Genomic DNA, 24,264 nt, shown 5'->3' on the forward strand with positions numbered 1-24,264 from the left:
AAGTTATTTTCAGTTGGCCAATGAGAGGGTAATATTCCATTCAGCACATTGCACATCTTTGATTTTTGTTTTAAATTTGCTTTATGAACACAAAACTTCACTGGCAATTTTTTTAAAAAATAAACAGTAAGGCAACTGTACCAACTTAACCAAGTATAACCTGAATACACAATTTTATTATATGTGTTTTGAACTTTTTGAAGTTTCTGGAGAGATACTGAGATGAACCAGACAGAATTGAGTTACAATAGTCCAGTCTTGAAAGTACTAATGAACACACAAGTGTTTTAGTGGCATCAGCTTTCCTTAATTTGAACTTGATAAGACATAGGTAAAAACAAAGGACCTATAATATAAATCTCCAACTGGACAACTGATATAACAAGGGCCATATGGTCAGTTTGACATCTAAACGAGAGAAAAACACCAAACAGCTATCTCTAAAATGTGAATACAAACCGTTAATCGATCTTTGCGGAGTAGACACTAAATATGCCTTCTGATAGATATTCCACTGTTTCATTCATTTAAAATTAACACCAAAGACTGTATGTGTCTTAATTCAATTAATTTACTCAAGTCACTGCGTAAATACATTTGTGACAACGGGTGTAACATATTTATTGCACACTTTTTCAATTAATTTTATCTCAAAACAATAGTTTCACAAAACTAAAACTATCATAAAAACGAAAAAAATATATGTGACCAATCTACACATGTGATTTACTATATATAAGTAATGTTCAAACAATTGCATGTACCGTGCTCTTCGAATCACGTTGCGAAATTCATGCCGTTCAATTTTATTCCTTGTCACAAAGACGCATAATAACATAATCGTTTAAAAATAAATATCTCTGTTACTCAGACAATTTGGGATTTCCCTAATACTAGCATCGATGTTTTATTGCCACTAAATGACGGACACAAAACAACAACAAACAAAAAAGAGGAACAAAAGTTCTTGACATATTAACTTGAAGAATGAATATATAAAGTAGTAGAAAATGATACTCTATGTATGTATGCATGTATGCATGTATGTATGTATGTATGTATGTATGTATGTATGTATGTATGTATGTATGTATGTTGTATGTATGCATGTATGAATGTATGTACTCAAAAGTGTGCGTGTGCTCAGAGGACGTATCAGAATGAATAATAAATACGAATCTCTTGAAACAGTTCCTAGCGGGCACCGTATATTTCGATAAATTATCATATTGGATGTAATCTTTCAGCTGAATTTAACAATAATTTATACTGACTGAATGTGACTTTTCTTTTCAGATAATTTTCTGTATTGGTTTTAATAAAATGTTGAGGACTTTTGTTCTCTAAACGAGCGCCAATATGTGAATGATATACCGGTAATACGTGGTAGTTTGTACATAGAAGGTTCAATGTTAAATATCTTTTGATTTTTTTAAAAATAATTTTTTCTCGGAAAGAGAACAAAAGTGAGAAATTTGGAGGGGGTATAAAGCATATTTCTAAACGAACAAATTAATTTAACTTTTGCAACATTGCAGGATTTCCATAAAATATACGTTGTAAATACACGTAATATACATTTTTATTACAATGTGACATAATTCAGTCCAATTCTGAAACACAGTCTCGTCCGGTCAGATAACTAACAAAATGACAATTTTACTAATAGTCTATATATTTGATTCAGTTATAATAGAATTTACACTGTGATGTATTCTTTATTTTCTTGTTCCTTTCTTTCATATGGTTTTAATTATAAAATATGGTCTACTAAAGAAATCTGTTCGCTAAATTAATATATAGTCTTTGATGGGATCGTGTACCCTGCCTGTTTCTTGCTTGTTCGAGAAATGTTTACGTATAATCAAGCACATCGTGTATTTCACAGATTCACTTATTCAGTAGTCCATGCATATTATTTATTCTATCCTTCCTCTTTTATTATTTCCTTATTGTTTATAATAATTTAATCCCCCTACTCATTATCCCATTGTTTCTCTACCAACTCATGGAATATAACACCTAACGTAACATTTAAAGGTAAACAATTGTCAATAACAACAGAGTCAATTGGAACTGATTTATTGTTTAAAGTGAATCTGGCTTTTAAACATAAAGAAAATGTACAAAATAGCACGAAGCATTTAACTTTTATATTTTTTTATACTAGAATCCCACAAATCCAGCGCACAAAGATGACACAATGATCTGTTATTAAAGTGAACTTATTAAAATGATCAAGTTCATGTCCAGCCGTATTGTCTTAGGCGTATTTTTGTCAAACCAGTGTGCATAACTGAGAAAAATGAGTAAAACATAAAATTGTCAGGGTCAGATCCGTGCCGGTGCCTCACCCACTGACAAAATTAGAGATATCACCGGAATGTTTTATTTCATAAGATGGTTCAAATTATGCTCTGAAAACACTTGCAGTACAAAATCCTCAGCCAGGTGTTCCACCCCACAGACCCTTTTAAAAAATTTTTTGCCTCACCACCCCACCCCACCCCAATCCCATCACGTTCAACGCTATTTCTGGATCTGCCTATGTTAGTTTGATTCATATCTAATATATTGTCGTAATTATATTTTTAAAAACTAATACTTATTTTGTATAGGTTTTAAGTCTGGAGTGAAATGTTTTCATACAATCCCAAGAGATGGCAATCTCGATGTAGGAAATATACATAAATAAAAATTTCGTCATAAAATCGAATACATAAAGTTACAGGCTTTTTTAAAGTGATCTTATTTATTTATTTATTTATTTATTTATTTATTATTAGTAGTAGTTGTAGCAGTATTGTTGTTGTTGTTGTTTTTATTGCTGCTGCAAAAGTTGTTGTAGCTGTTGTTGTTTTTTGAGGAAGAGGAGGAGGATCATCATCATTATCATCATCATCATCATCATCATCATCGTCATCATCATCATGCTGTTTGTTCCGCAAGTTCTGTCTCTGTTACACTAAATATACTACCGATTTAAGATTAAATTTTAACTTCTTGGGCTGACTATAAAAAGATTGGCATTTGTTCGAGTTGAGCTGGTAGCAAACAAAAAAACCAACCCTTTGATGCAAAGTGTACACTCTGGAATCCTTGATTTATTTCTATGTTTGCCAAATGTCGATTTTTTTTTTCTTTACATTTGTCGATCAGGAAATTCTACAAATTCATCCACTGAAATGTAAAAACTTTCCTCTCAGGATGATTCAGTATAATTGTTTCTTTACTTTAATCATTCATGCCTGCTGATTTTTGGAAGAAAAACAATTATTGCCAACCAAAGTCATACAAAATTAATTTAAAAAATTTTATTCCAGAAAGAACGTTTGAAACTTTTAGTTAAAATTTGGCTTTGCGACAAAGTATCAATACCTTGACATGGGCTCACGTGTCTTGAGATTGACCAAAGAGGATAGAAATAATAGAATGACTACAACCACAGCTACGACCGCTGTTGTTCTTGTTGCTTCTACTACAACTACTGCTTCGACGACGAAGAAGAAAAGTACAACAAAATAATGTCAATGGATAGATGACCCTTGGCACTACGTCAGCTCAGTTGTGGGTTCCTCCAAACACTTTTAAAGGGCATAGAAAATATGTTCAACACTTTTAAAGGGCGTATAAAATATGCTCAACAGTTTTAAAGGGCATAGAAAATGTGTTCAACACTTTTAAAGGGCATAGAAAATATGCTCAACACTTTGTACACTAGTTTTATTAAGAGGGGGCAAATAATGTATCACAGTCTCAGGAAATTTTTGTACAACTCCACCCATGTTTCTACAACCCAAATTCCACAATGTAAAAAATGTCTCGTTCTATCTATCACAGGCTGTTAATCAGTTATCGTTTATTCAAAATTACATCTGTTGTGTTAAATTGTTAGACACCTGGACAGCTTTCTCTATAGAACCCCCTTATACGTTTGCACAAAATTTACAAGTTCTTCTTTTACCCAGTTAAAAGGTCATCTCTAACGAAGCGAAACATTTTGTTTTTTAAATTAGAGATATCTCAGTTTTTGCGATTTGTCAGTTTTATGGAATAGAGAGACTGATCATAGAGAAACACTTAAAAATTCTCGTCATTTGTTGTTGAACATGTGATGATACAATACGGTGACGTCAGGTCGTAACTATATTTAACAATGGTTATGTCATGAATGATGGTAAAGGTGGATCTAAAATATTTTAATCGATTCAGGCAAGTAGTTTGTTTACCTGCGAATTTGTACGTGTATATAACTGGTGTTTCTTTCTGTATTTTTTTTTCTTCTTCTTCTTCTGTTTGCAGCATCAATATTTTTTCTAGGAGTGTGGTTTAAATATTAGGATCCTTATTATTAAAAGTAAACATGTTTATTTAGGTCTGGGTCTACGATATTAAAATTCCCCCATGAAGAACGTGTTGTTTCCCATATTCTTGATTATATATTTAGTTCATAATGTTTTTTATTTATTTATTTATTTATTTATTTATTTATTTATTTATTTATTTATTTATTTATTTTTAGGGTGCATACATATAGGGTCGGGGTGATGTACCAAGCACCCTCATATTTTTATAATATGTATTCCCTCAGACACGTGCACTTGTACATGCTATTCTCATTTTCCTGTCATTTTAGGTTCTGGGAAAACATTCAAAATAAGAATATTGCATAATTTTTAACAATGTCTTTGATGTTTTCGATTCAAGTTTTACCATTCCATCACAAGTTTTTACAAAAGAAATTGTTATCTCTCGTGACTAAATTGTATTTACTGTTTTAGAATTTATTTTACAGTTAAAATGCAGCAATTAAAAAAGCACATTATGCATTTAAGATGCCAATAAAGAATATTTCATCATTACCAGCAAACAATGCCACTTTCCTCAATTTAACTGATGGTTCTATGATCTGGTATTATTTTTCGTGATTAAGTAAACAATCTTTGTAAATATTGAATCTCATGTTCTTTTTGGTCACACGGTTATTAATTCCCTAGCACGTTTTTTCTTTCTTTCTTATTTACCTGTCCGAAACGACTTTCGCGATTAGTCCACACAACTTTAAATTGGTTTGACCTTTCGCTCATCGTTGAAACGTCCATAAATCTCTTTGTATACCTGTGGCATGTTGTATAATCTGCATGTTTAGTAATTACCTGTGTTTTAAAAAAAATTATGTTTGCTTTCATACTACCGTATTAGTTATCAGCTTCAGCATCGATACACGATGAATCAGTGACAGTCTTAAGAAGTTTAATTCTTTCATCATAAGAGTTTTTGAAAACAAAAATTATTTTTCATTGGTATACACTTGTTGTAATATAGTTTGCACCATAGCAATATCATAGGTCTAACACAGCGAAGTCACCGTAAATATGCTTGACTAATTTTATTTATCATTGTTTTTCACACAAACGAAAACCAAACCTTTGTCAATAATTGTTTTCTGGCAAATTAGAAATCTTTGTTCATTTTGAAATATGTTTTCGTTTCTACGAATATTTACAGTTTTCATATTTATGAGGCTTTCTATTTCTTTACCGAATACAGACTTGCTCATCAATTCTTAGAAGTCCTTCTCGAAGTCATTAGTTGCTTTGTGTCTAATAGCTGCATTTAGTTCACGTTATGATTTTGGCAGATGTTCTTCCAAAAGAATAACTCTCCTTACTTTTCTTAGTTTTGGTCCTAATTGTTCCATTTGTTGCTTTTGAAGTCTCATTTCTTCGATTCCTATTAATAAACCCCTAACATATACCCAGTTTCGTTGACATCTTGCATTATTATGATATTAGCTTATACCTTTCTAGTTTGTTCTGGACTTTTTTGCCCATCTGTAATGATTCTAAAGAATGACACATGACCCAGCCATAAAGATTGTTATACCCAGGTCAAGAAATGAAGAACTTCATTTGGATCGATCACCCCTACCATCAGTTTAAATTTATACATAACCTGCTTAAGATTCGCGATTGGTATTCTTGCTCACAAACAAATCGTACCATAATTGGTTCCCAATTCTAGTTCAACACCGGCGATCTTCAAACCAGAGTAATGAGATAGACGTGCATCACTGGAATAAAAATCACTGACATAGTATTTCACACCAACAATTCAAAACTCATTAAATTTCTCTTTCGGCTTTTTGTTATCTATACTCACTCAATATCCATGGTTTAAACGGTTTTCCTAACTATCCACACGACTGCTTCGTTAATATTAAGTTATCAACGTTCTTTCAATTAATGTTTGTTTTCCATATTTCATGGTTATGGGAAATAAGAAATCTCTGCTGAATGAAATATATTTGTCATCGTGGTTAGATTTTGTTTATATATCTTGATCGTCAATCGGATCATCCTTTTTCTTAATGACTAAACGTGTGTTATAACTTTACAAGTTATAAATGAAAAGTGACATGAATGTGGAATATGTCAAGTTATGAATCAAAAGTGACATGAATGTGGAATATGTCAAGTCATGAATGAAAAGTGACATGAATGTGGAATATGTCAAGTTATTAATGAAAAGTGACATGAATGTGGAATATGTCAAGTTATGAATGAAAAGTAACATGAATGTGGAATATGCCAAGTTATTAATGAAAAGTGACATGAATGTGGAATATGTCAAGTTATGAATGAAAAGTGACATGAATGTGGAATATGTCACGTTTAATCTGCAATCGCTATGAGCTGGACCTCTTAAAAAAATTGTGGTCGCGAATTTTATTGTTCGTGGTGATTTTTGTCACCGATATGGCATATATTGCATGATTAAAAATGTTTTATATCTTTTTGGTAGAGCACAATACTTCTTAAAAAATGTTAACTTTTGTGTACGGATTGAAGGCGTAAACAGAAATTAGATGGGAACTGAATGATGTTGTTTCGCGCGCGCGCGCGTGTGTGTGTTTATTTTCCTTTTTTTCTTCGTTGCTTTTACTTTCTTCAGTTGCATCCCCCTTACGTTTAGCCAAATAAAGGCTTCTGAATTGAATATAGAAGACTTTTTAGATAAGATATATATCGTGTTACTTTTCATTATTACATAATCTTTTGCCCAATTCGTTTTACTGGTGTACTGAACAAAATTATGGCACTACAAGCGAACATTCGATAATTATTTTTCTTTGGTTTGGCTAGATACTAGTCTCTAGACAGGAAGTTGTTTATTCCAAAATAATGGTACTTTCCTGCAGCTTGCCTCAAGACTATCGTCATGTCAAAGATATCACTCCATTTTTCTGTTACGATCTCTTTGTTCATAGACTAAGTAATAGAAAAAGCAAATCCAACATGTTTTGTAAATTTAACAAATAATTAGATTCTGGTATTTATAAAATGAAGATGTAAGAGGAAATACAGTTCTTGAATTTTATCCCAAATAAATCCTTAAAAGCTCTATTACAAGTCCCAAAGTATAGGGTGTTCCAAATGAATTTCAGTTTTGTTAGTGCAGATGTACCACTAGTCTTGCTGAATCACAATGATATAATCCAGAACGTCTTTGAATGAATTCACAATAATCCCCAAACAGTGTTTTAGTCTCAAAGTCAATGAGCACTTTTGTAACTCCGATTAATAACTGAAATAAATAATTCCTCTAAAATTACAACTGAACACAACTAAAATTGATTCCGCGATTGATTCAATAAACATACACATATAACTAACCCCAACAGTAAATCCAAAAGAATCAGCCAAATCAAGCACAAAAAAAAATATCTTAAGCTACATAAATCAATACAGACCAGACAACAATTCCTTATTAGGATTCGTATCTCTTTTCTATCTTTCTAAAATGTATGAGAGGCATTTGAAAACTTGTGAATATCTTGTTTTAACTTTTTTGTTTCTTTTAACATGTCATTAATTATATGCAGGCCACGTTTGCTCAGCTCCAGTTCGTAAATCGTGTATAAGCTAAGGTATTATTACAAGCCAAGTTTAATGTCTGAACATTGGCACAGGCTCGAGTTAATCTCTTACGCAAGGTTACCGTGACCCGACAGAAGATCCGGCATCTTGGATCGGTACAGGCGTTAGATCGAGCGACTTCCCACCTATGTGTTACAGCTTTGTCCTAAGATCAGAGGAATTGCGACGGGAAACGGGGCGTGTTCTAAATCCGTCCCCACGTGGACAGACAGCGAGAAGGACATTGTCCGCTAAGTTTGATTGGATCGAATCAAAGGGACATCCAATCGGAATTGAGATGCGGGTATGGTAACAATTTCGATCCGATTTATAACTTCTAACTAGCAAGCGAAAAATTAATCTCGCCTTGGAAGATTGCTGAGCAATTAGGGATACTCCAAGAAAGCCACTCGCAATTTGGCGGTAAAACTTAGAAAGGAGATTCCAAGGAAAGACAAAGCTTCGTAAAGGACGCATTTTTGGAGACAGAACTTCCAGTTCGGTTTAAGTCCCGAGACTCTAAGAAGTATGACTAACAGAGGTGTCGGAGTCGACAAGTCTAGTCGGTGGAGAGAGTCGAGGAGGAGGAGAAAATGGAGAAGGAAGAGGAGTATAGAGAAGTCGAGGAGGAGAAGGAATTGGAGAAAGTCGGGAGGAAGAGGAGAAGGAATTGGAGGAATAGGAAAGAAGAATGCACAGACGAGTAGAATACAAGGACAGGTGGAAAGCTATTTCATACTACTAATCAAATGATGCAACTGGCTATAACAGGGTCGAGCGGAAGGAGAGTACTTGCGAAATTTTAATCACTTGACTATTGAATTGTTATTCGTTGAATTTCACTCTTTTGTTTATTCAATAATTTAACCGTCTGTATTGCTGACTGGGGCATAGGAACTTTACATCTATTTTTCACTAATTTATTTTCCAACCAAAATCGAGCCTGGGTGGGACTTCTAAAATAATTATTAATTTAATATTGGAGGTGACTGTTGGACAAGTGATGTCATTGACGTGTAGGTTGAGAAATTTGTGTAGTCATGTGACTCGGAACGCAAATGGCGAGTTCCAGGTGAAATGTCATCAGCGCTGTAGTTCTCGTCTGTCAGCGGATTAAAGACATAAAGAATGCTATACTCGCAATTTCTAAAGAAAAAAAATTAATCATATTCCTATCGATTTCATGCAGGTATATCTCGATGAAAATTTACTATAGTTTCCTAGGCCATCAAGTAAGCGGCTACCTTATGCCGACACCAAATGGTGTCGGTGAATTCCAAATTTTCGAAAGGCAGTGGACTCTGACTCTACACCCCAACATAAATGTCCAAATAGCAAAAAATGAGGTGACAAGGCTCAAAGGAAACTCGGACTGCTCTTGAAAGAGCGCACCATTCAAACTTTGCCACATCCCCCATACAGTCTTGATTTAGCTCCAAGTGATTATTGTCTGAATCCCGATATCAGAGATTCGCTGAAATGCAGACTATTGAAAGCCATCGTGCAGTTGGAAGTGCATGTTTTCCAATGTATGAACAATGTGTTTTAGTGTTTTAGCACCGCAACACATATAGATTATTTAGCGCCAATATATAGACTATATTAGCAAATATGGTCACAAAATTCGAAATAAAATTTGAGTATAACCTTTAATTTCAATCTTCTTTCTTTCTTTATTTATTTATTTATTTATTTATATATTGTGTCTTTATGTTTTGAACCAGTTTCGCAATGTGATTGGATACAGTCGTAACGTTTTCATGTCTCACAGATATAATTCTCTAAACAAGAATTGCCAGTTACTGTACTATTTCTTCATCCAATATCTTGCACGGTGTTTTCGTTCTTAACTCCAATATAGTATTAGTTTGCCTGTGGGTTGTCCTAACTACCCATTAGTGATGATACTGTAATGCGGCAAACTACCAGCAGGTGGCACTTCAAATTTGAACGTGATAATGGACGCTTCCAATTGTAGGAGTGATATTATAATTTGATTAAAAAATAAAGTCAACAGGGAGCAACTATCAGCATATATCACTCAAACTTTGATTTTATTTATAGATATTATTGATTTAATTAGATATTTGTCAAAATATTTATTTCGATGTAACAATAATCAAATCTATTTTCTCCGCTTGTAACCTTCGTTCCCCCTGTAATGAAATAAAAAGAACATGTTGCCATCCACCATTATTGATAAACAGGTTGAGTTAAGTACTTGACAACGCAACTTGGGCCGGGATAAACTTCACCACTGTCGAGTAACAGTTTATTTAAAACATTTTTATCATCTATACCACTCAGGAAGAATGGTGAAGAGGTGTATTTGTGAAATATGCACATGCGGGTAAGTACAAACAAGCTTTTAACTTTTAGAACAATGCGGGATTAAATGTGTAAAAACATGTCCCGGTGGCGCTAGATTCCCGCTTTAACAAAACTGTAGGTTAGAATTTTCTTTTCTGAGTTTTTTCTTGGCAAACGTTCCACATGGAATATACTTTTAGAGAGAAGTTGCACATCATAATGTGAAAAGAGACATCGTTATCCAAAAGGATCAGAGTTAAGAATGTTCGCTAGAAAATGAATATCGCACGCATACAGTATACCTTAAATAGTCCTCCGCTCCACACACACACCAACACACACACACATGCGTCTTTCTTTCTTCTTTTCTTCCTAGAAGATTACAGGGTTCATATATTTATAATACGAAATAAAGTCTAATAAAAGTTTAGCACCAAGAATTATTTGGCAAAATAACTATTTATCGGGAGACACTTGAGAGCTTAAAAATGCAACATTGCCAAGTGGGTAACCACTTGAGTATGAAAAGTCGACGTCATTTAATGAAATGTGATTTCTAACGGTCACTGCATGGGTCAGGGTTATTCTTCAGGCTTGATTTTATATGTGTGAACTAATAAACATTGTGACTAAAGTCAGAAATTGTAAAGCAAGTGCTATTTTTAGTCCTCCTTGGTGATGTAAACCAAACATGATGCTTCATGGTAAGGAACTGATAGATGGTCAAAAGCAGACGGTAATTCAGTTAGGAAAGATTTTGATGGTTTAAAAAGTATCTTAAATAATATGTGTATCATGTTCAACCCCCCAAAAATATAATAATCAATCACAACTTTTGAGAGGATTTAAAAAAGGTTTTTATATGTCAAGAAATAAGCAGGAGAACAAAAACCACAAGCAAAAGGGGTGATTATGTACTTTCTCATTTGTTCATTGGATTTTTTGACAATCATAGGCAAGACCTGACTATTGCTTTTAATGAGTCAGTCAGTGTTTATGTTTCTGAAAGTACCATCAACAGACGATTTAGAAAATGCACTGTAAGGAATCAAATTACAATTACTCAGCAGAATCATGTATCACATTAACTTAAAGGTAGATATAAGATAACTGGACAGTTGAATCAAGTAGTCAAGAGTTAATTTTGGAAAGAAAAGTTGTTCTTGACAAAGATTGAAAATTTTTAATTAAAGAAAACCCAAATAAGTGTTTAGATCTGCACAATGAACACTTGAATTTCAAGAATACTTTGGTTATGTTCTAGCAGGTGTTTTAACTGCAACTGTTTGGAATCTGACCCCAGCACTGGGAAGAATTGAATCTAACAGGTGTAATGGCATAGTAACTAAACATTTTGGACAGATAATATAAAGGAGTTCCAAATGGGGAATTTCAGGATGATGAGTGACTGGTCCATGTTTTAAGGTGGACAAAATAATGAAATTGATAAAACAATGAATCATTGTCCAGAATATTGCAGATTCAGGACCACAGTGTTATTGAAAATATATGGTACACAGTTAAATCCAAACCTGAAAAAGACTACATGAAATTAAATCTTGGTTTGATCACATTCATGTTGTTCTTGACATTTTGGTCTCTCTCGATTGATCTCCATACCTGAGCAATAACAAGCTATGGAAAGACCCAAGGAATCAGTTACCAACCATTAGATGCATACATGTTTGTTTTTTCTTTATATTTTTTCAGGAGATTCTTCAGAAATAGCAACGTTATTATTTTTCCTCCTATGACATCCAGATAAGTGGCTACTACTGTGTCTACTAAAATATATATTTACCCTGAAATTTAGATCCAAGTATTAGGTTTTAATTTATACAGGTACAAATTGTTAATTTGCAGGTATAAGACCTATACATGGCTGTTACATCTGTGAAATTTAAGTTGAGCCATTATATGACAGGTATAAAATTGGTACTAGATGTACTGGTTTATAAGTGGAGTCAAACTGCAAAGAACAAAAATCCAGACCTGCCATAGAATAATGCACCTGCAGATCATGGTCTCTGTTGTTTGTTTTACCAATTACTACTAACAAACTCCACAGACTATTATTTGCCAGTGCGTGATGTGATGGCAGATCTGGGTCTGTACAGTTTGCAGTTGGACTTAAATTATAAGTGAGGAAATACTGCACTCATCCTAAGAGGAGTCATCATGTTGAGGTCTTATTTTATATACTGACTGCATTATATAAAGTGTCCAAATGCATTACAAAAAGACCATTTATTTTAAAAAAAATGACATGATTAATAAATTGAACTCAATGAAGAGAAATGACTTTCTTCCCTCTTTAAATTGCTGTTAGCACCAAAGAAATGGCCAATTTTTCACTGCACTGAATGTGATGATCTTTTCTAAAGGAAACAACAAATTCTGGTCCATTATGCAAACTATACCTTTCATATTAATACTACAGAGAACTTTTACCATCAACCTTATCTTAATAATCCTCTCTTTACACTGCCACTGAGTTCAGTGACATATACAGTAAGAAATACATCCCTAAAGGATATATATATATATATATATATATATATATATATATATATATATATATATATATATATATATATATATATATATATATATATATATTAATGGATGGCATCCATAAATATTCAAATTAGATTGGGTTTTATAAAAAAAACAAAATTAGCAGTTTTAATGTAAGTTTGTCTTGCCAATGAATATGTGAACTAAACCTTTTACCACTTTCTTCAAGAACAAAAATATATCAGTATTGACTATAAGATCTGTATGAAAGCATTATATCTGGAGTCCCCTTGTTTGAAAAATTCACTAAATTTACATGAAACAATTCTGGAACTTGATCCAGTCTATTTGCACTAGTAAAATTTGGTAAATAACCAGTCCATGTTTCTTTCACAAAGCAAAATGGAATTAACATTGTACTATAATGATTGTACTTTCATTATTTCTATATTTTTTGAAGTAGTAGTATGTGATTGCTACTTAATGTAATTACTGTAAATATAGATTAAAACATTCCTGAAGGTCATGAATGATGCAAACAGATCTGACTTCACTTCAAATCTGTCTAGTTTGAATTGGATCTGACATGTCTGGGTTCCCTTCAGCTTTTGAGGAGGCATTTTGTTTATCTTGCTATTAAGCTGGTAGTATGGCTTATTCAAATTACCTACCAACATGTGTAAATATTGGTGCCACCACTTGAAAGTTGAAATTGCCAGGCTATTGTGTGTAGATCATTTAGATAGTCTTTTTAAATGGCGTGTTCAGAATGATCAATGATTTCCAATTTTGGTAGTTCCTTTCATTGTCATTATTGATATTGATGTGTTGATATTACATGGCTTATGTTATAATGATTCTTTTTATGTGGTATGAATATGTATTGTCCACATTTGGGCCTTAAACTCTATCCTCTCAAAAGCCTTGCAGCAAACTGAATTGCAAGTGCATTTCAATGAATTAAAACTTATATAGTTTTTAATTTATTCTAAAAGAGAAAGAGCAATCGGGTCTATGCAGACCAGATCTCACTTTCTGTCAATCAGTCTTATTCGTCTGTCTGTCTTTCAATGACCTCATGACCAATGGAAGCAAAATAATTGCTACAGACATGTCAGTTTAATATTTGTTGGTCATTAATGGTCTCAGAAGCTAAAAATCATAAGTCATTCATACTGTCAGTGTCTTAGTAGAATCTCATGTCCTGTGTTGAAAACTATTGGAGACATGAATGTCTTTAGTAGAATCTCATGCCCTGTGTTGAAAACTATTGGAGACATCAGTGTCTTCAGTATAATCTCATATTTTTTGTCCTGTGTTGAAAGCTATTGGAGATGTCAATTTCTTAGTACAGGGGTGCACAACCTTTTCCGGCCAAGGGCCAGATTCCATTTTCTAAGGTCACTTGAGGGCCGCAAACATTAGTTTCTTTAATATAATTACTGTTCACGGGCCAGATTTCTGTGTTGTTTTAATTTGCTCTGATTGTGCACCCCTGTCTTAGTAGAATTCATGGCATGTGTTGAAAGCTATTGGAGACTTCATTGTCTTCAGTAGAATCTCATGTCTTGTGTTGAAAGCTGTTGGAAACCTTACGTACATCAATTAACGTATCACCATGTGTCAGTCAAACCCTATAACATCCTAATATCTATGGACAACTGACCAGTACTATTACTGGCATGGTGAGTTACAGGTGAAGTGGAAGCTTGTTGGACATTCAGGCCTGGTGTCAGTTACCTAGTTGACTTCCAATAACAAAGTTTATACAAATTGAGATTGTCATAACATCAAGTCATTTGTTGACCATTTTTCATTAAATTTTCAGTGTGTACTAATTCATATGTAGTAAGTAACAGTAGAAAATAATGAGATTTTATATGTTGTGCAATGCGAATGAGCATGCTTGGTTATCTCTGTTCAGGCAATATATCAGTTTAGTATTATTTTTCAAGGCCACACCCAAAAACTGGATTATGGCATATAGTTTCATTCTTACGTGGTCTGGTGTTGAGTTAAGATTTTTCTGTCTGATTTGCCATTTGCCATTTGCCGTTTTATTTCAGTTGCTGTTTCGAAAAATTTGATGGACTGGTGTAACTTAAACATCAAGGTGGTTCCCATGTAGTTTGCAATATGATGGGTCAGTGTCAACACAATAAGCAGTAATTATTTAAGAGTGGGTGATGCATCCATTAGCATACATTCTGAATGCATCATAATTTAATACCAACAAGAGGCTTTTCATGCCTCATTACAATGAGTATAAAATGACACCTGTGAAACCAGTCATTCTTAACCCAAAATAAGGTCCACCTGCATTAGTTTTGGCTACTGGTTGGATATGAATCTTGGTCATTTGGGTTCTGAACAGAAATAATTTACCATACAAATTGACTTGATTTGTTTTGGTGCACATTTATGTTATCAGATCCATAGACTGTGACCCAATGAATTATTTCATGAGATACTAATACTTATTATAAAACAGTAATGGCAGTCAATTAGCAAAAATTTTTTTATATCCCACTGACATGTAGGCAAGAGAAAGAACTATTATGCCTAAAATTATTTAACCTCAGGTGTCAAAACACATGAAGTGTGTTTCAGGTTGTACATATGGATACATATACGTTGCACATTTGTCTTCCTCAGTTGTGTCAAAGATTGCCTATAAACATGCTTTTCTCATAATGATGACAGTTAAAATGGTAGTATAAGTAATTAAAAATAAGTTGGATTCAGCTGTCAACAACATAGACCCTGATTTGCCATATCATACTGTGCCACAGTGTTTCCCTTTACCCTCATTTGTGCTTCAGACCCCCCCCCACCAGATTTTAACTTGACCCACAGTTTTGATACCTAAGTTTGTTTTTTACTCAGTCTGACCCCCAGTTTTGACACCAAGGAGATTTTTGACTCTCAGTCTTGCACCTCTAGGGAATACACTGAGTGCCAGTAGGTTAGAGTCGTTATTATTTGATATAGTGATTAGTATCAATAATCAACACAGGCCTAGATCTGCTGGAGCAAAATGTGATGGCAGATCTGGGTCTATGTTGTTATGTGACATATGCATGTATGGTGTTCAAGGCATGGTACATACATTTCCATTTGGGTTAGTTCATCACTTAATAGATGGAAAAGTTAATTTGTTCATAGCATAAGTGAGTATATCATGAAGCAGCAACATACAAGAGTTTTCTGTTCTCACAAATGAACACAAGAGATTACTGTTCTTGCTAATGAACACACACGAAATTGCTATTCTTATTAATGAACACACAAGAGATTACTGTTTTCACAAATGAACATATAGTAGAATATTATTTGTATTAATCATTGCACAAGAGATTACTGTTCTCACTGATGAACACATAAGAGATTACTATTCTGATTAGTCATTGCTTGAGAGGTTTTTGATCTCACTAATGAGCACACAAGAGATTACTATTCTTACCAATGAACATACAAGAGATTGCTATTCTCTAATCACACACAAGAGATTACTATTCTCTAATCACCACACAAGAGATTACTATTCTTACTAATGAACACACAAAAGATCACTATTCTCTAATCACCACACAAGAGATTACTATTCTTAATAATGAACACCCTTTAGATTAATATTCTCTAATCACCACACAAGAGATTACTATTCTTACTAATGAACACACAAGAGATTACTATTCTCTAATCACCACACAAGAGATTACTATTCTTACTTATGAACACACAAGAGATTACTATTCTCTAATCACCACACAAGAGATTACTATTCTTACTAATGAACACATAATAGATTACTATTCTCTAATCACCACACAAGAGATTACTATTATCTAATCACCACACAAGAGATTACTATTCTTACTAATGAACACACAAAAGATTCCTATTACACTGGACAACAAATTTTTACAAAAGTCATGTTACTGAAATAAAATTAGTCAATTCTTATCAATTTTTATGTGCTGAACACGAATATGACAGTCAAATTGCAAAATTGGCTCTAGTTTTTTTGTAATCTGCAAGAAATTAATGTTTACATAACGAAATGCATTCCAATAGTAAAAGGTCAACTGTAATAGCCTACCTATAAAAAATCAAGTCATTGACTACATCTTAGATTTCTTCGCCTGTCTCTTGTACAGCTGTTCGGGAGCATCTCTGAGGAGTGTCCAGCAGTAGTCAGCCAGCATTGTAGTGGACCATTTTCCCTGGTATCTTTGTTCCATTGTTGCGATATCTTGATGAAAACGTTCGCCGTGTTCATCACTAACAATACCACAGTTGCTAGGAAAGAAATCCAAATGGGAATGAAGGAAGTGAATCTTTAGAGACATATTGCAGCCAAGTTTCTTATACTTCATCAACATGTCTTCTACTAGTTCCTTATAGTTTTCTGCCCTAACATTTCCGAGGAAGTTTGTAGAAACTAGGCGAAAAGCATTCCATGCTTGTTTCGCGTCACCTTCCAGCAAGTTGTTGAACCGGTCATCTTTGAAAAGCTCTCGAATCTGAGGACCCACAAAAACTCCCTCTTTAATCTTTGCTTCGCTGAGTCGAGGGAATTTTTCATGCAGGTATCGGAATGCTGGCAAAGTCCGGTCAATGGCTTTCACGAAGTTCTTCATCAAACCTAGTTTGATGTGAAGGGGTGGTAGCAAGATTTTCTGAGCCTCAACCAGAGCTGGGTGTTGGATATTCTTCTCTCCAATGGCTACATTCTGCCTGTGAGTCCATTCCTTCCTCATGTAGTGCATTTCCCTTGCTCGGCTATCCCACTCGCATAAGAAACACATGTATTTTGTATATCCTTGCTGCAGTCCCATTAAAAGGGCAACTACCTTCAAATCACCACAGAGGTGCCAGCTGTACTTGTTATACTCAATGGAATTCAGTAGCTGCCTTAAGTTATCGTATGTCTCTTTCATGTGGACAGCATACGCTACTGGAATAGATGGAAGAATGTTTCCATTGTGCAAAAGCACAGCCTTGAGACTCAATTTCGAAGAGTCCACAAATAGTCTCCATTCTTGTGGGTCATGAGTGATTTTTAAAGCATTCATGAGGCCCTCAATATCGGAACAGAATATCAGATTACTTTCCTTTCTGAAGAAAGGCTCCAATTGCTGGTGGCGCTTTCGATATGCAGTAATTGTGACATCTTCTTCTAGAAGATTCCATTGTTGGAGTCTTGATCCTAGCAATTCTGCCTTGTTCTTTGATAAGTCCAAATCACGAATCAGGTCATTTAGTTCTTCCTGTGTTATTCTGTGTGGGGTTGATGATGCACCACAGTGAAAATCTGGATCACTGCATGCTGATGGACCAGGAGAAGAACAGGTCGACTCACCTTTGTCTTCGTCAGATGAATCAAGAGAATATTCTGCTGGAGGTTCTGGAATAGGAAGTCCCTCACCATGTGGAACTGGTCTCAATGCAGACGGAATGTTTGGGTAGACTATTCTCGACTTCTTTCGCTTCGTTATTCCGCCGGAAAGAGGAGGAACCAAGCAGAAGTAACAGTCATTTAGGTGGTTGCTTGGCTCTCTCCACACCATTGGGACTGCAAACGGCATTGATGACATTTTGCAATTCAACCACTGTGAAAGCTGTGTTGTACATGTAGCACAGCATATATGCGGAGCCCAAGGCTTGTCTTGGTCACCAACCTTGCATCCGAAGTAAAGATGATATGCCTTCTTCACTTGAGAATTGATACTTTTCTTCTGGTTGGCAAATGTCACTTCCCCACAAATATAGCAAAAATTGTCCGCGGTATTAACACACTTTCGAGGCATTACTGTTCTTTATTGTACGTAAATGGATAAAATAATAAGTTTTATGTAACAGTAGCTTGAACTGTCTCGCACAACGTCTAAAATATTTTAAATGCTGAACCTATCTGATTGGGCTTTATATAGTACACTGCTTACGTCAGCTTCAGCAGCCGCCTGGCATTAGTATAATAGGCCTACACATGTATAGTACACTGCTGACGTCAACTTACTTCAGCAGCCGCATGGCATTAGTATTGCATTGCATCAGAAAATGATATAATCAACTGTGGATGATGTGAGCATGATGGTATTATGCAATGTTACATCATTATTCCGGATGTTGCTGCAGTCCTACTGGAGAAATTTACACAGTGAAACATAGAAAATGAGGTATATGAATATCTTCAAAACGAGAGCCAATACAAATTTTTCACGGTTATATTCGTGTTCGGCACACCAAAATACTACAGATTAGGGCCTTTTCAAGTCAGTAATGATTTCACTGTTGACCAGTGTTATCAGATTACCACACAAGAGAATACTACTCTCACTAATCACCACACAAGAGATTACTATTCTTACTAATGAACATACAAGAGATTACTATTCTCTACTCACCACACAAGAGATTACTATTCTTACTAATGAACACACAAAAGATTCCTATTATCAGATTACCACACAAGAGAATACTACTCTCACTAATCACCACACAAGAGATTACTATTCACTCTTTGATTCATGGTTTTTTAAAGTATGATGTTTGAAAGATTCCTCAAGATTTATCTAGCAGTATATGTTATCTAATGTTCTAAATTAAATTGAACTTCCAGTGAATTGTTTCTATTCATCTTGTCATGCAACTTGTGTAGACATTGATCTGCCAACTGTATAATCCTGATATTAAGTGGAGATTTTTTAAAATTATTTGTAAAGCTACTATTTGCTTTGTGTTTTTTATATGCTCTTAACCACAGTACAGTATAATTTATAATTACACATAAAGTTTTGATATTATATGTTTATCAACCTTTTTCAGTATAAGCGTCAGGTTTCATGAACCAGGAAGCCTCTTATTGACTGATGCAGAGTAGGAGTCAGTATGATATACTGGTTCAAATTTTTTTATATTTACTGAAACAAAGTTCTCTAATTGTTTCATTACATGATTTAGATAATAAAATTACTATTTTTTAAATCTCAATTCTACAAATGACATTATAACATCACATAAAAGTCAGTGATGCCAATGACATGTGAAATAAAGAATGACCATGTGACATGAAGAATTATCACATGACATTGTGCCATCCAGTGAAAAACAATTATGTAATAATAATGCTTATCAAACAGATCTGGATGCTTATGACCAACAGATGATTTATTAAGGTAATTAGTAGAGCTTGCAGACAGGAAAAGGCTAAGAAGATAATTAAATACTGTATACATTCATGGTGGAGGTCGGATTACAGTTGAGATTTAGCCAGGATGGGTATATCTTACAGGCATGATAAAGGTTCACATTCTGTGGACTGTTGGAATTGAATGTGATCTGTTAGAATTCCTAGTCCACATATTTTTAGTAACATACTCGATAAGGCACTGTATTTCTTGTTAGAGAGAGTTATAATTACAAGTGATATGTCTGGAATGACGTTTTTCACTTTCATAAATATGAAGCTCCAATTTGAGTGATGATGCTAAAGGTCATAAGAACATGACCTTATATCGGTGTCCATCGTACCTTTGTTATGTCAGAGGTTTTTGATTTTAATAGAATCGGTCATGGTTAGCACTTAAAATACAATATATATGTATACTCGTTTATAAGTTGGATCAACTGACTGTCATTGCATAATGCACAAGCAGATCTGGGTCTCTCCAGTTTGGAGTAGTTAGTAGAACAGACATCATTGACCCTAATAGTACATGATGCAACTGCAGGTCAGGGTCTGTGTTGTTTGCAGTTGTACCTGATTTACAAGCAAGTATGCCTGCAAAACAGTTGTTAGAATAGGTTTGTATGTCTTTTTTGTTTTCCTTGACGTACATATATGTGCTTACCTGTTTCTCACAAAATACTGGAAGGCCCCTTTGCACTAAGTTTCCTTATATGCTTTTTGCTTATTATCTAGATTTTACAATGCATGTTCACAGATCAGCAGATTCATTGTTCTGCAGTTTTGTTGTATTTTACACATTTCTAAAGTAATAGAAACAGGAGTAATGAATTTGCAAACATAATGCTGCCAGATAAGTGGGAAAGCTATATTGCCCCTGTAAACAGTTACTTTTATGAAATTAAATCCAACAGTGAAGAAAATATTGATTTATTCTGTTTGTTTATATAATTCCATTTGTTTATTTTGATAACTATAAAGGTGCCAGGTGAATAATTATAACATAGTGAAGATTTAAATTGAAGTATATCACCTTATTATTATCCTGGCATAAAGGCCTTTAAATACTAGACAGTTGTTGTTGTTGGGTTTAACGCCATTTTTCAGCACACGATAGGCTATGCATGGCGGCCAGTATTAATGGTGGAGGAAGAACCCGGGAAGAACCACTGACCCACGAGAAGCTACTGGCAAGCTTTCTCACATACCCACATTGGCCAAATCCTAGACTTGAACCCACACAGACAGAGGTGAGATGGCAGTGATCCGTAATGGAGAGCACTTTAGACCACTTGGCCACTTGGGGCCCCAAATACTAGAGATATGTCATCCTTATGTGTGATCAAATATAGATAAAGATACAAATAAATAATAATAATGAGGACTTTGTATAGCGCCGAATCTTTAGAAGCTCTAAGCGCTTTACAACATTAGACAACATCTATAAAATAAGAAACATAATAATATTATTACAAAAACAAACAACATGAAATTAGAAAAACATTAAAAAATAAAAAACATGCTGAGAATATTTCAGGTAGGAAACATTATTAGGTCTTTAAGTTTGTTCTTGCTGTCGAAATAAGTGAGTTTTGAGAGCCCTCTTGAATGTGATCAGTGTGTCTTTGTGTCTAAGTTCAGTGGGCAATTCATTCCACATTGCTGGGCCCTGGTATGCAAAAGAACGCTGTCCATATGACTTTGTTTTCATAGTGGGAATAATGAGTATACAGTTGTCAAAAGAGGAGCGTAATTATCTTGCTGGTGTGTACACATGGGTGAGGTCAGATAGGTATGTTGGACTAGAGTCCGACAGCGAAATGTAGCACAGAGAACAAATTTTGTGTTTGATTCTGGATCGAATGGATAGCCAGTGATGGGTACAGAGCAGCGGGTAGGTGTAAAACCAGCAACCTTAAAACATTTTTTTTCATAACATATGTGATCAATGGCAAAAGGGAAGAAATTTATTCAGAAAGCATCCAACTGTCCTAGATTTCTTGACCAACTGCTCTTCCATGTGGGTATTAAGCAGATGTCAGCTAAGTAAGCAATCCCAGGCCCACATGGGACTCTTGTTTTTTGTGCGTCTTTTCTAATTTACCTGGCAAGAACAGGCTGTCATAGAAAGCAAACAGATGCTTGTCAGTGTATGTTCTAGTCTATTTAATGTGTCCTTTTGTTTAAGACATGAGAAATATGACAAGTTTCAGCTTTTTCTAAAACTGAAATTTTCATGAAATTGCACAAGGATCAAATTGTTCTTTGTGCACATAGTAGTTACATGTCATCTCATCTGTACAGCCACACAAGGTAATTGTTTTCAGCCATAATGTTGTTGATAGGTACAGGATTCTTACCTTGCTTTGTTAATGTCAAATACCAGACTAAAATGAATCCTGGCAGAAATTTTATTTTTAAAGTACAAATACTCAAAGAAACTTGGGAGTTCCACAGATTTGTATGGCATTGATAATATGAATGTTGCAATAATTCTTGTTGGTATGATGGGTCTTGTGTTTAAGCCCATTATTTTGGAGGAAAATTGATCAGTATGGATAGAAATGTACAGTTTTTAAAACTGGGAATTCTGCATAATGTTTAGAATACATGTATATGGATTTGTTATTTGGGGTCTGTTTCCATTGAAATTGGGCTTAAATTTGGCCCTGAACACCCCATAAATTTCATATACCAGTTGACTTGAAAATGCTTTATCATTGCAGTTGGCTAATCAGTTTCTGTGTCTCAACTGATATTTCTTTCAGAAAAAGAGCCTAAGGTTCTCTGTATTGATTTCCACTAAAATAAATTCTAAGAGACATGGTATGGATTATATACTCTCTGAAATATCCAAATACATCTTCGCTACTTAGTGTGGAAAATGAAGTGTATCCGTGATATTTGACTATTGAAGATTATCAAAGTACTGTTCATGAGTATGGGATATCAAGATTTCTGTGAAACATTTAAGATCACTTTGATTATACCAGTTGTAAATATTCTTAACATTTTATTAAAAGTTGATGCTAATTTTTGTACCTTTTAAAAAATCATCTTATTTTCATGTCCTTGTATGAACATGTCACACCTTAAGATGCAGAAAATTTGCTTAGACCTAATATTTGAAATATATATCATGGTGTAGAATGGCTCTTACCTAGGAAAATATTAAAATTTATATCAGGGTGAAGATTTGCCCAAACCTAGAAAATGAATATTTGAAATGTACAACATGGTGAAGATTTGTCCAGGCCAAGGAAATGAATATTTGAAATGTACAACATGGTGAAGATTTGCCCAAACCTAGAAAATGAATATTTGAAATGTACAACATGGTGAAGATTTGCCCAAACCTAGGAAATCAATATTTGAAATGTACAACATGGTGAAGTTTTGCCCAGACCTAGGAAATGAATATTTGAAATGTACAACATGGTGAAGATTTGCCCAGACCAAGGAAATGAATATTTGAAATGTTCAACATGGTGAAGATTTGCCCAGACCTAGGAAATGAATATTTGAAATGTACAACATGGTGAAGTTTTGCCCAGACCTAGGAAATGAATATTTGAAATGTACAACATGGTGAAGATTTGCCCAGACCAAGGAAATGAATATTTGAAATGTTCAACATGGTGAAGATTTGCCCAAACCTAGGAAATGAATATTTGAAATGTACAACATGGTGAAGATTTGCCCAGACCTAGGAAATGAATATTTGAAATGTACAACATGGTGAAGATTTGCCCAGACCAAGGACATGAATATTTGAAATGTATACTGTCATGAAAATTCAATGTTGGGACCATTTGAGAAGGACAGTCAAGAAAGTTATCATACATATATTTGCATGTTGATGAAAAAGGCTTAATTTTACAGAATCATAAAGAGATAATTTTTTATTATATGACATATTTTCCTCTCCCCATTCTCTCAGTGTTTAATTTGCCTATAAAGCAGGTTTCTTTAAAATTAAAAATACCTGTTTTTTCTGGTAAATAGATATTTTTCAAGTCAAACTATTGGTTACCACAGGTTATTGCATGTTAATAGTTCATTTGTTTACCCTCACATAATATTCTGTCATCAAAGTGACCTTCTGTTGTTGCAGATTTTTTAATATTGGTTACCATTTACTCGGAATCAATATTATTTCAGCTCATGAGACAAAGTAATGATTTTCTATGTTCATTACATTGATTGAGATAGTACATTACCTGCTGGAGAAAATCAATAAACAAATATGTTGTATTCTATCATGTTTCTTGTCGATATTTTGATTAAAATGTTATGGTAATTTGAAGAGACACTCATCAGAAACAC

The 24,264-nt window shown here is 34.2% G+C and overlaps 2 protein-coding genes across 3 annotated transcripts in view; one reads left to right on the forward strand and one right to left on the reverse strand.

The window, feature by feature from the left end:
* LOC149801802 (elongation factor-like GTPase 1) overlaps positions 1-809 on the reverse strand; it is a 139,602-nt gene extending 138,793 nt beyond the window's left edge. The window contains exon 1 of the mRNA XM_089956149.1: positions 765-809. The gene's annotated coding sequence lies outside the window, so the exon portion shown is untranslated. The remainder of the gene's footprint in view (positions 1-764) is intronic.
* A 9,312-nt stretch (positions 810-10,121) lies between these two features.
* Positions 10,122-24,264, forward strand: part of LOC149801804 (stabilizer of axonemal microtubules 2-like) — a 59,204-nt gene continuing 45,061 nt past the window's right edge. For both annotated transcript variants that reach the window (XM_089956150.1, XM_089956151.1), the window contains exon 1: positions 10,122-10,269. In XM_089956150.1, coding sequence (XP_089812276.1) covers positions 10,232-10,269 — 38 coding nt within the window. In that variant the 5' untranslated portion in view covers positions 10,122-10,231. The remainder of the gene's footprint in view (positions 10,270-24,264) is intronic.

Source organism: Sinohyriopsis cumingii, chromosome 4, assembly GCF_028554795.1.
Source record: "Sinohyriopsis cumingii isolate HCF-2022 chromosome 4, ASM2855479v2, whole genome shotgun sequence".
Taxonomy (NCBI): Eukaryota; Metazoa; Mollusca; class Bivalvia; order Unionida; family Unionidae; genus Sinohyriopsis; species Sinohyriopsis cumingii.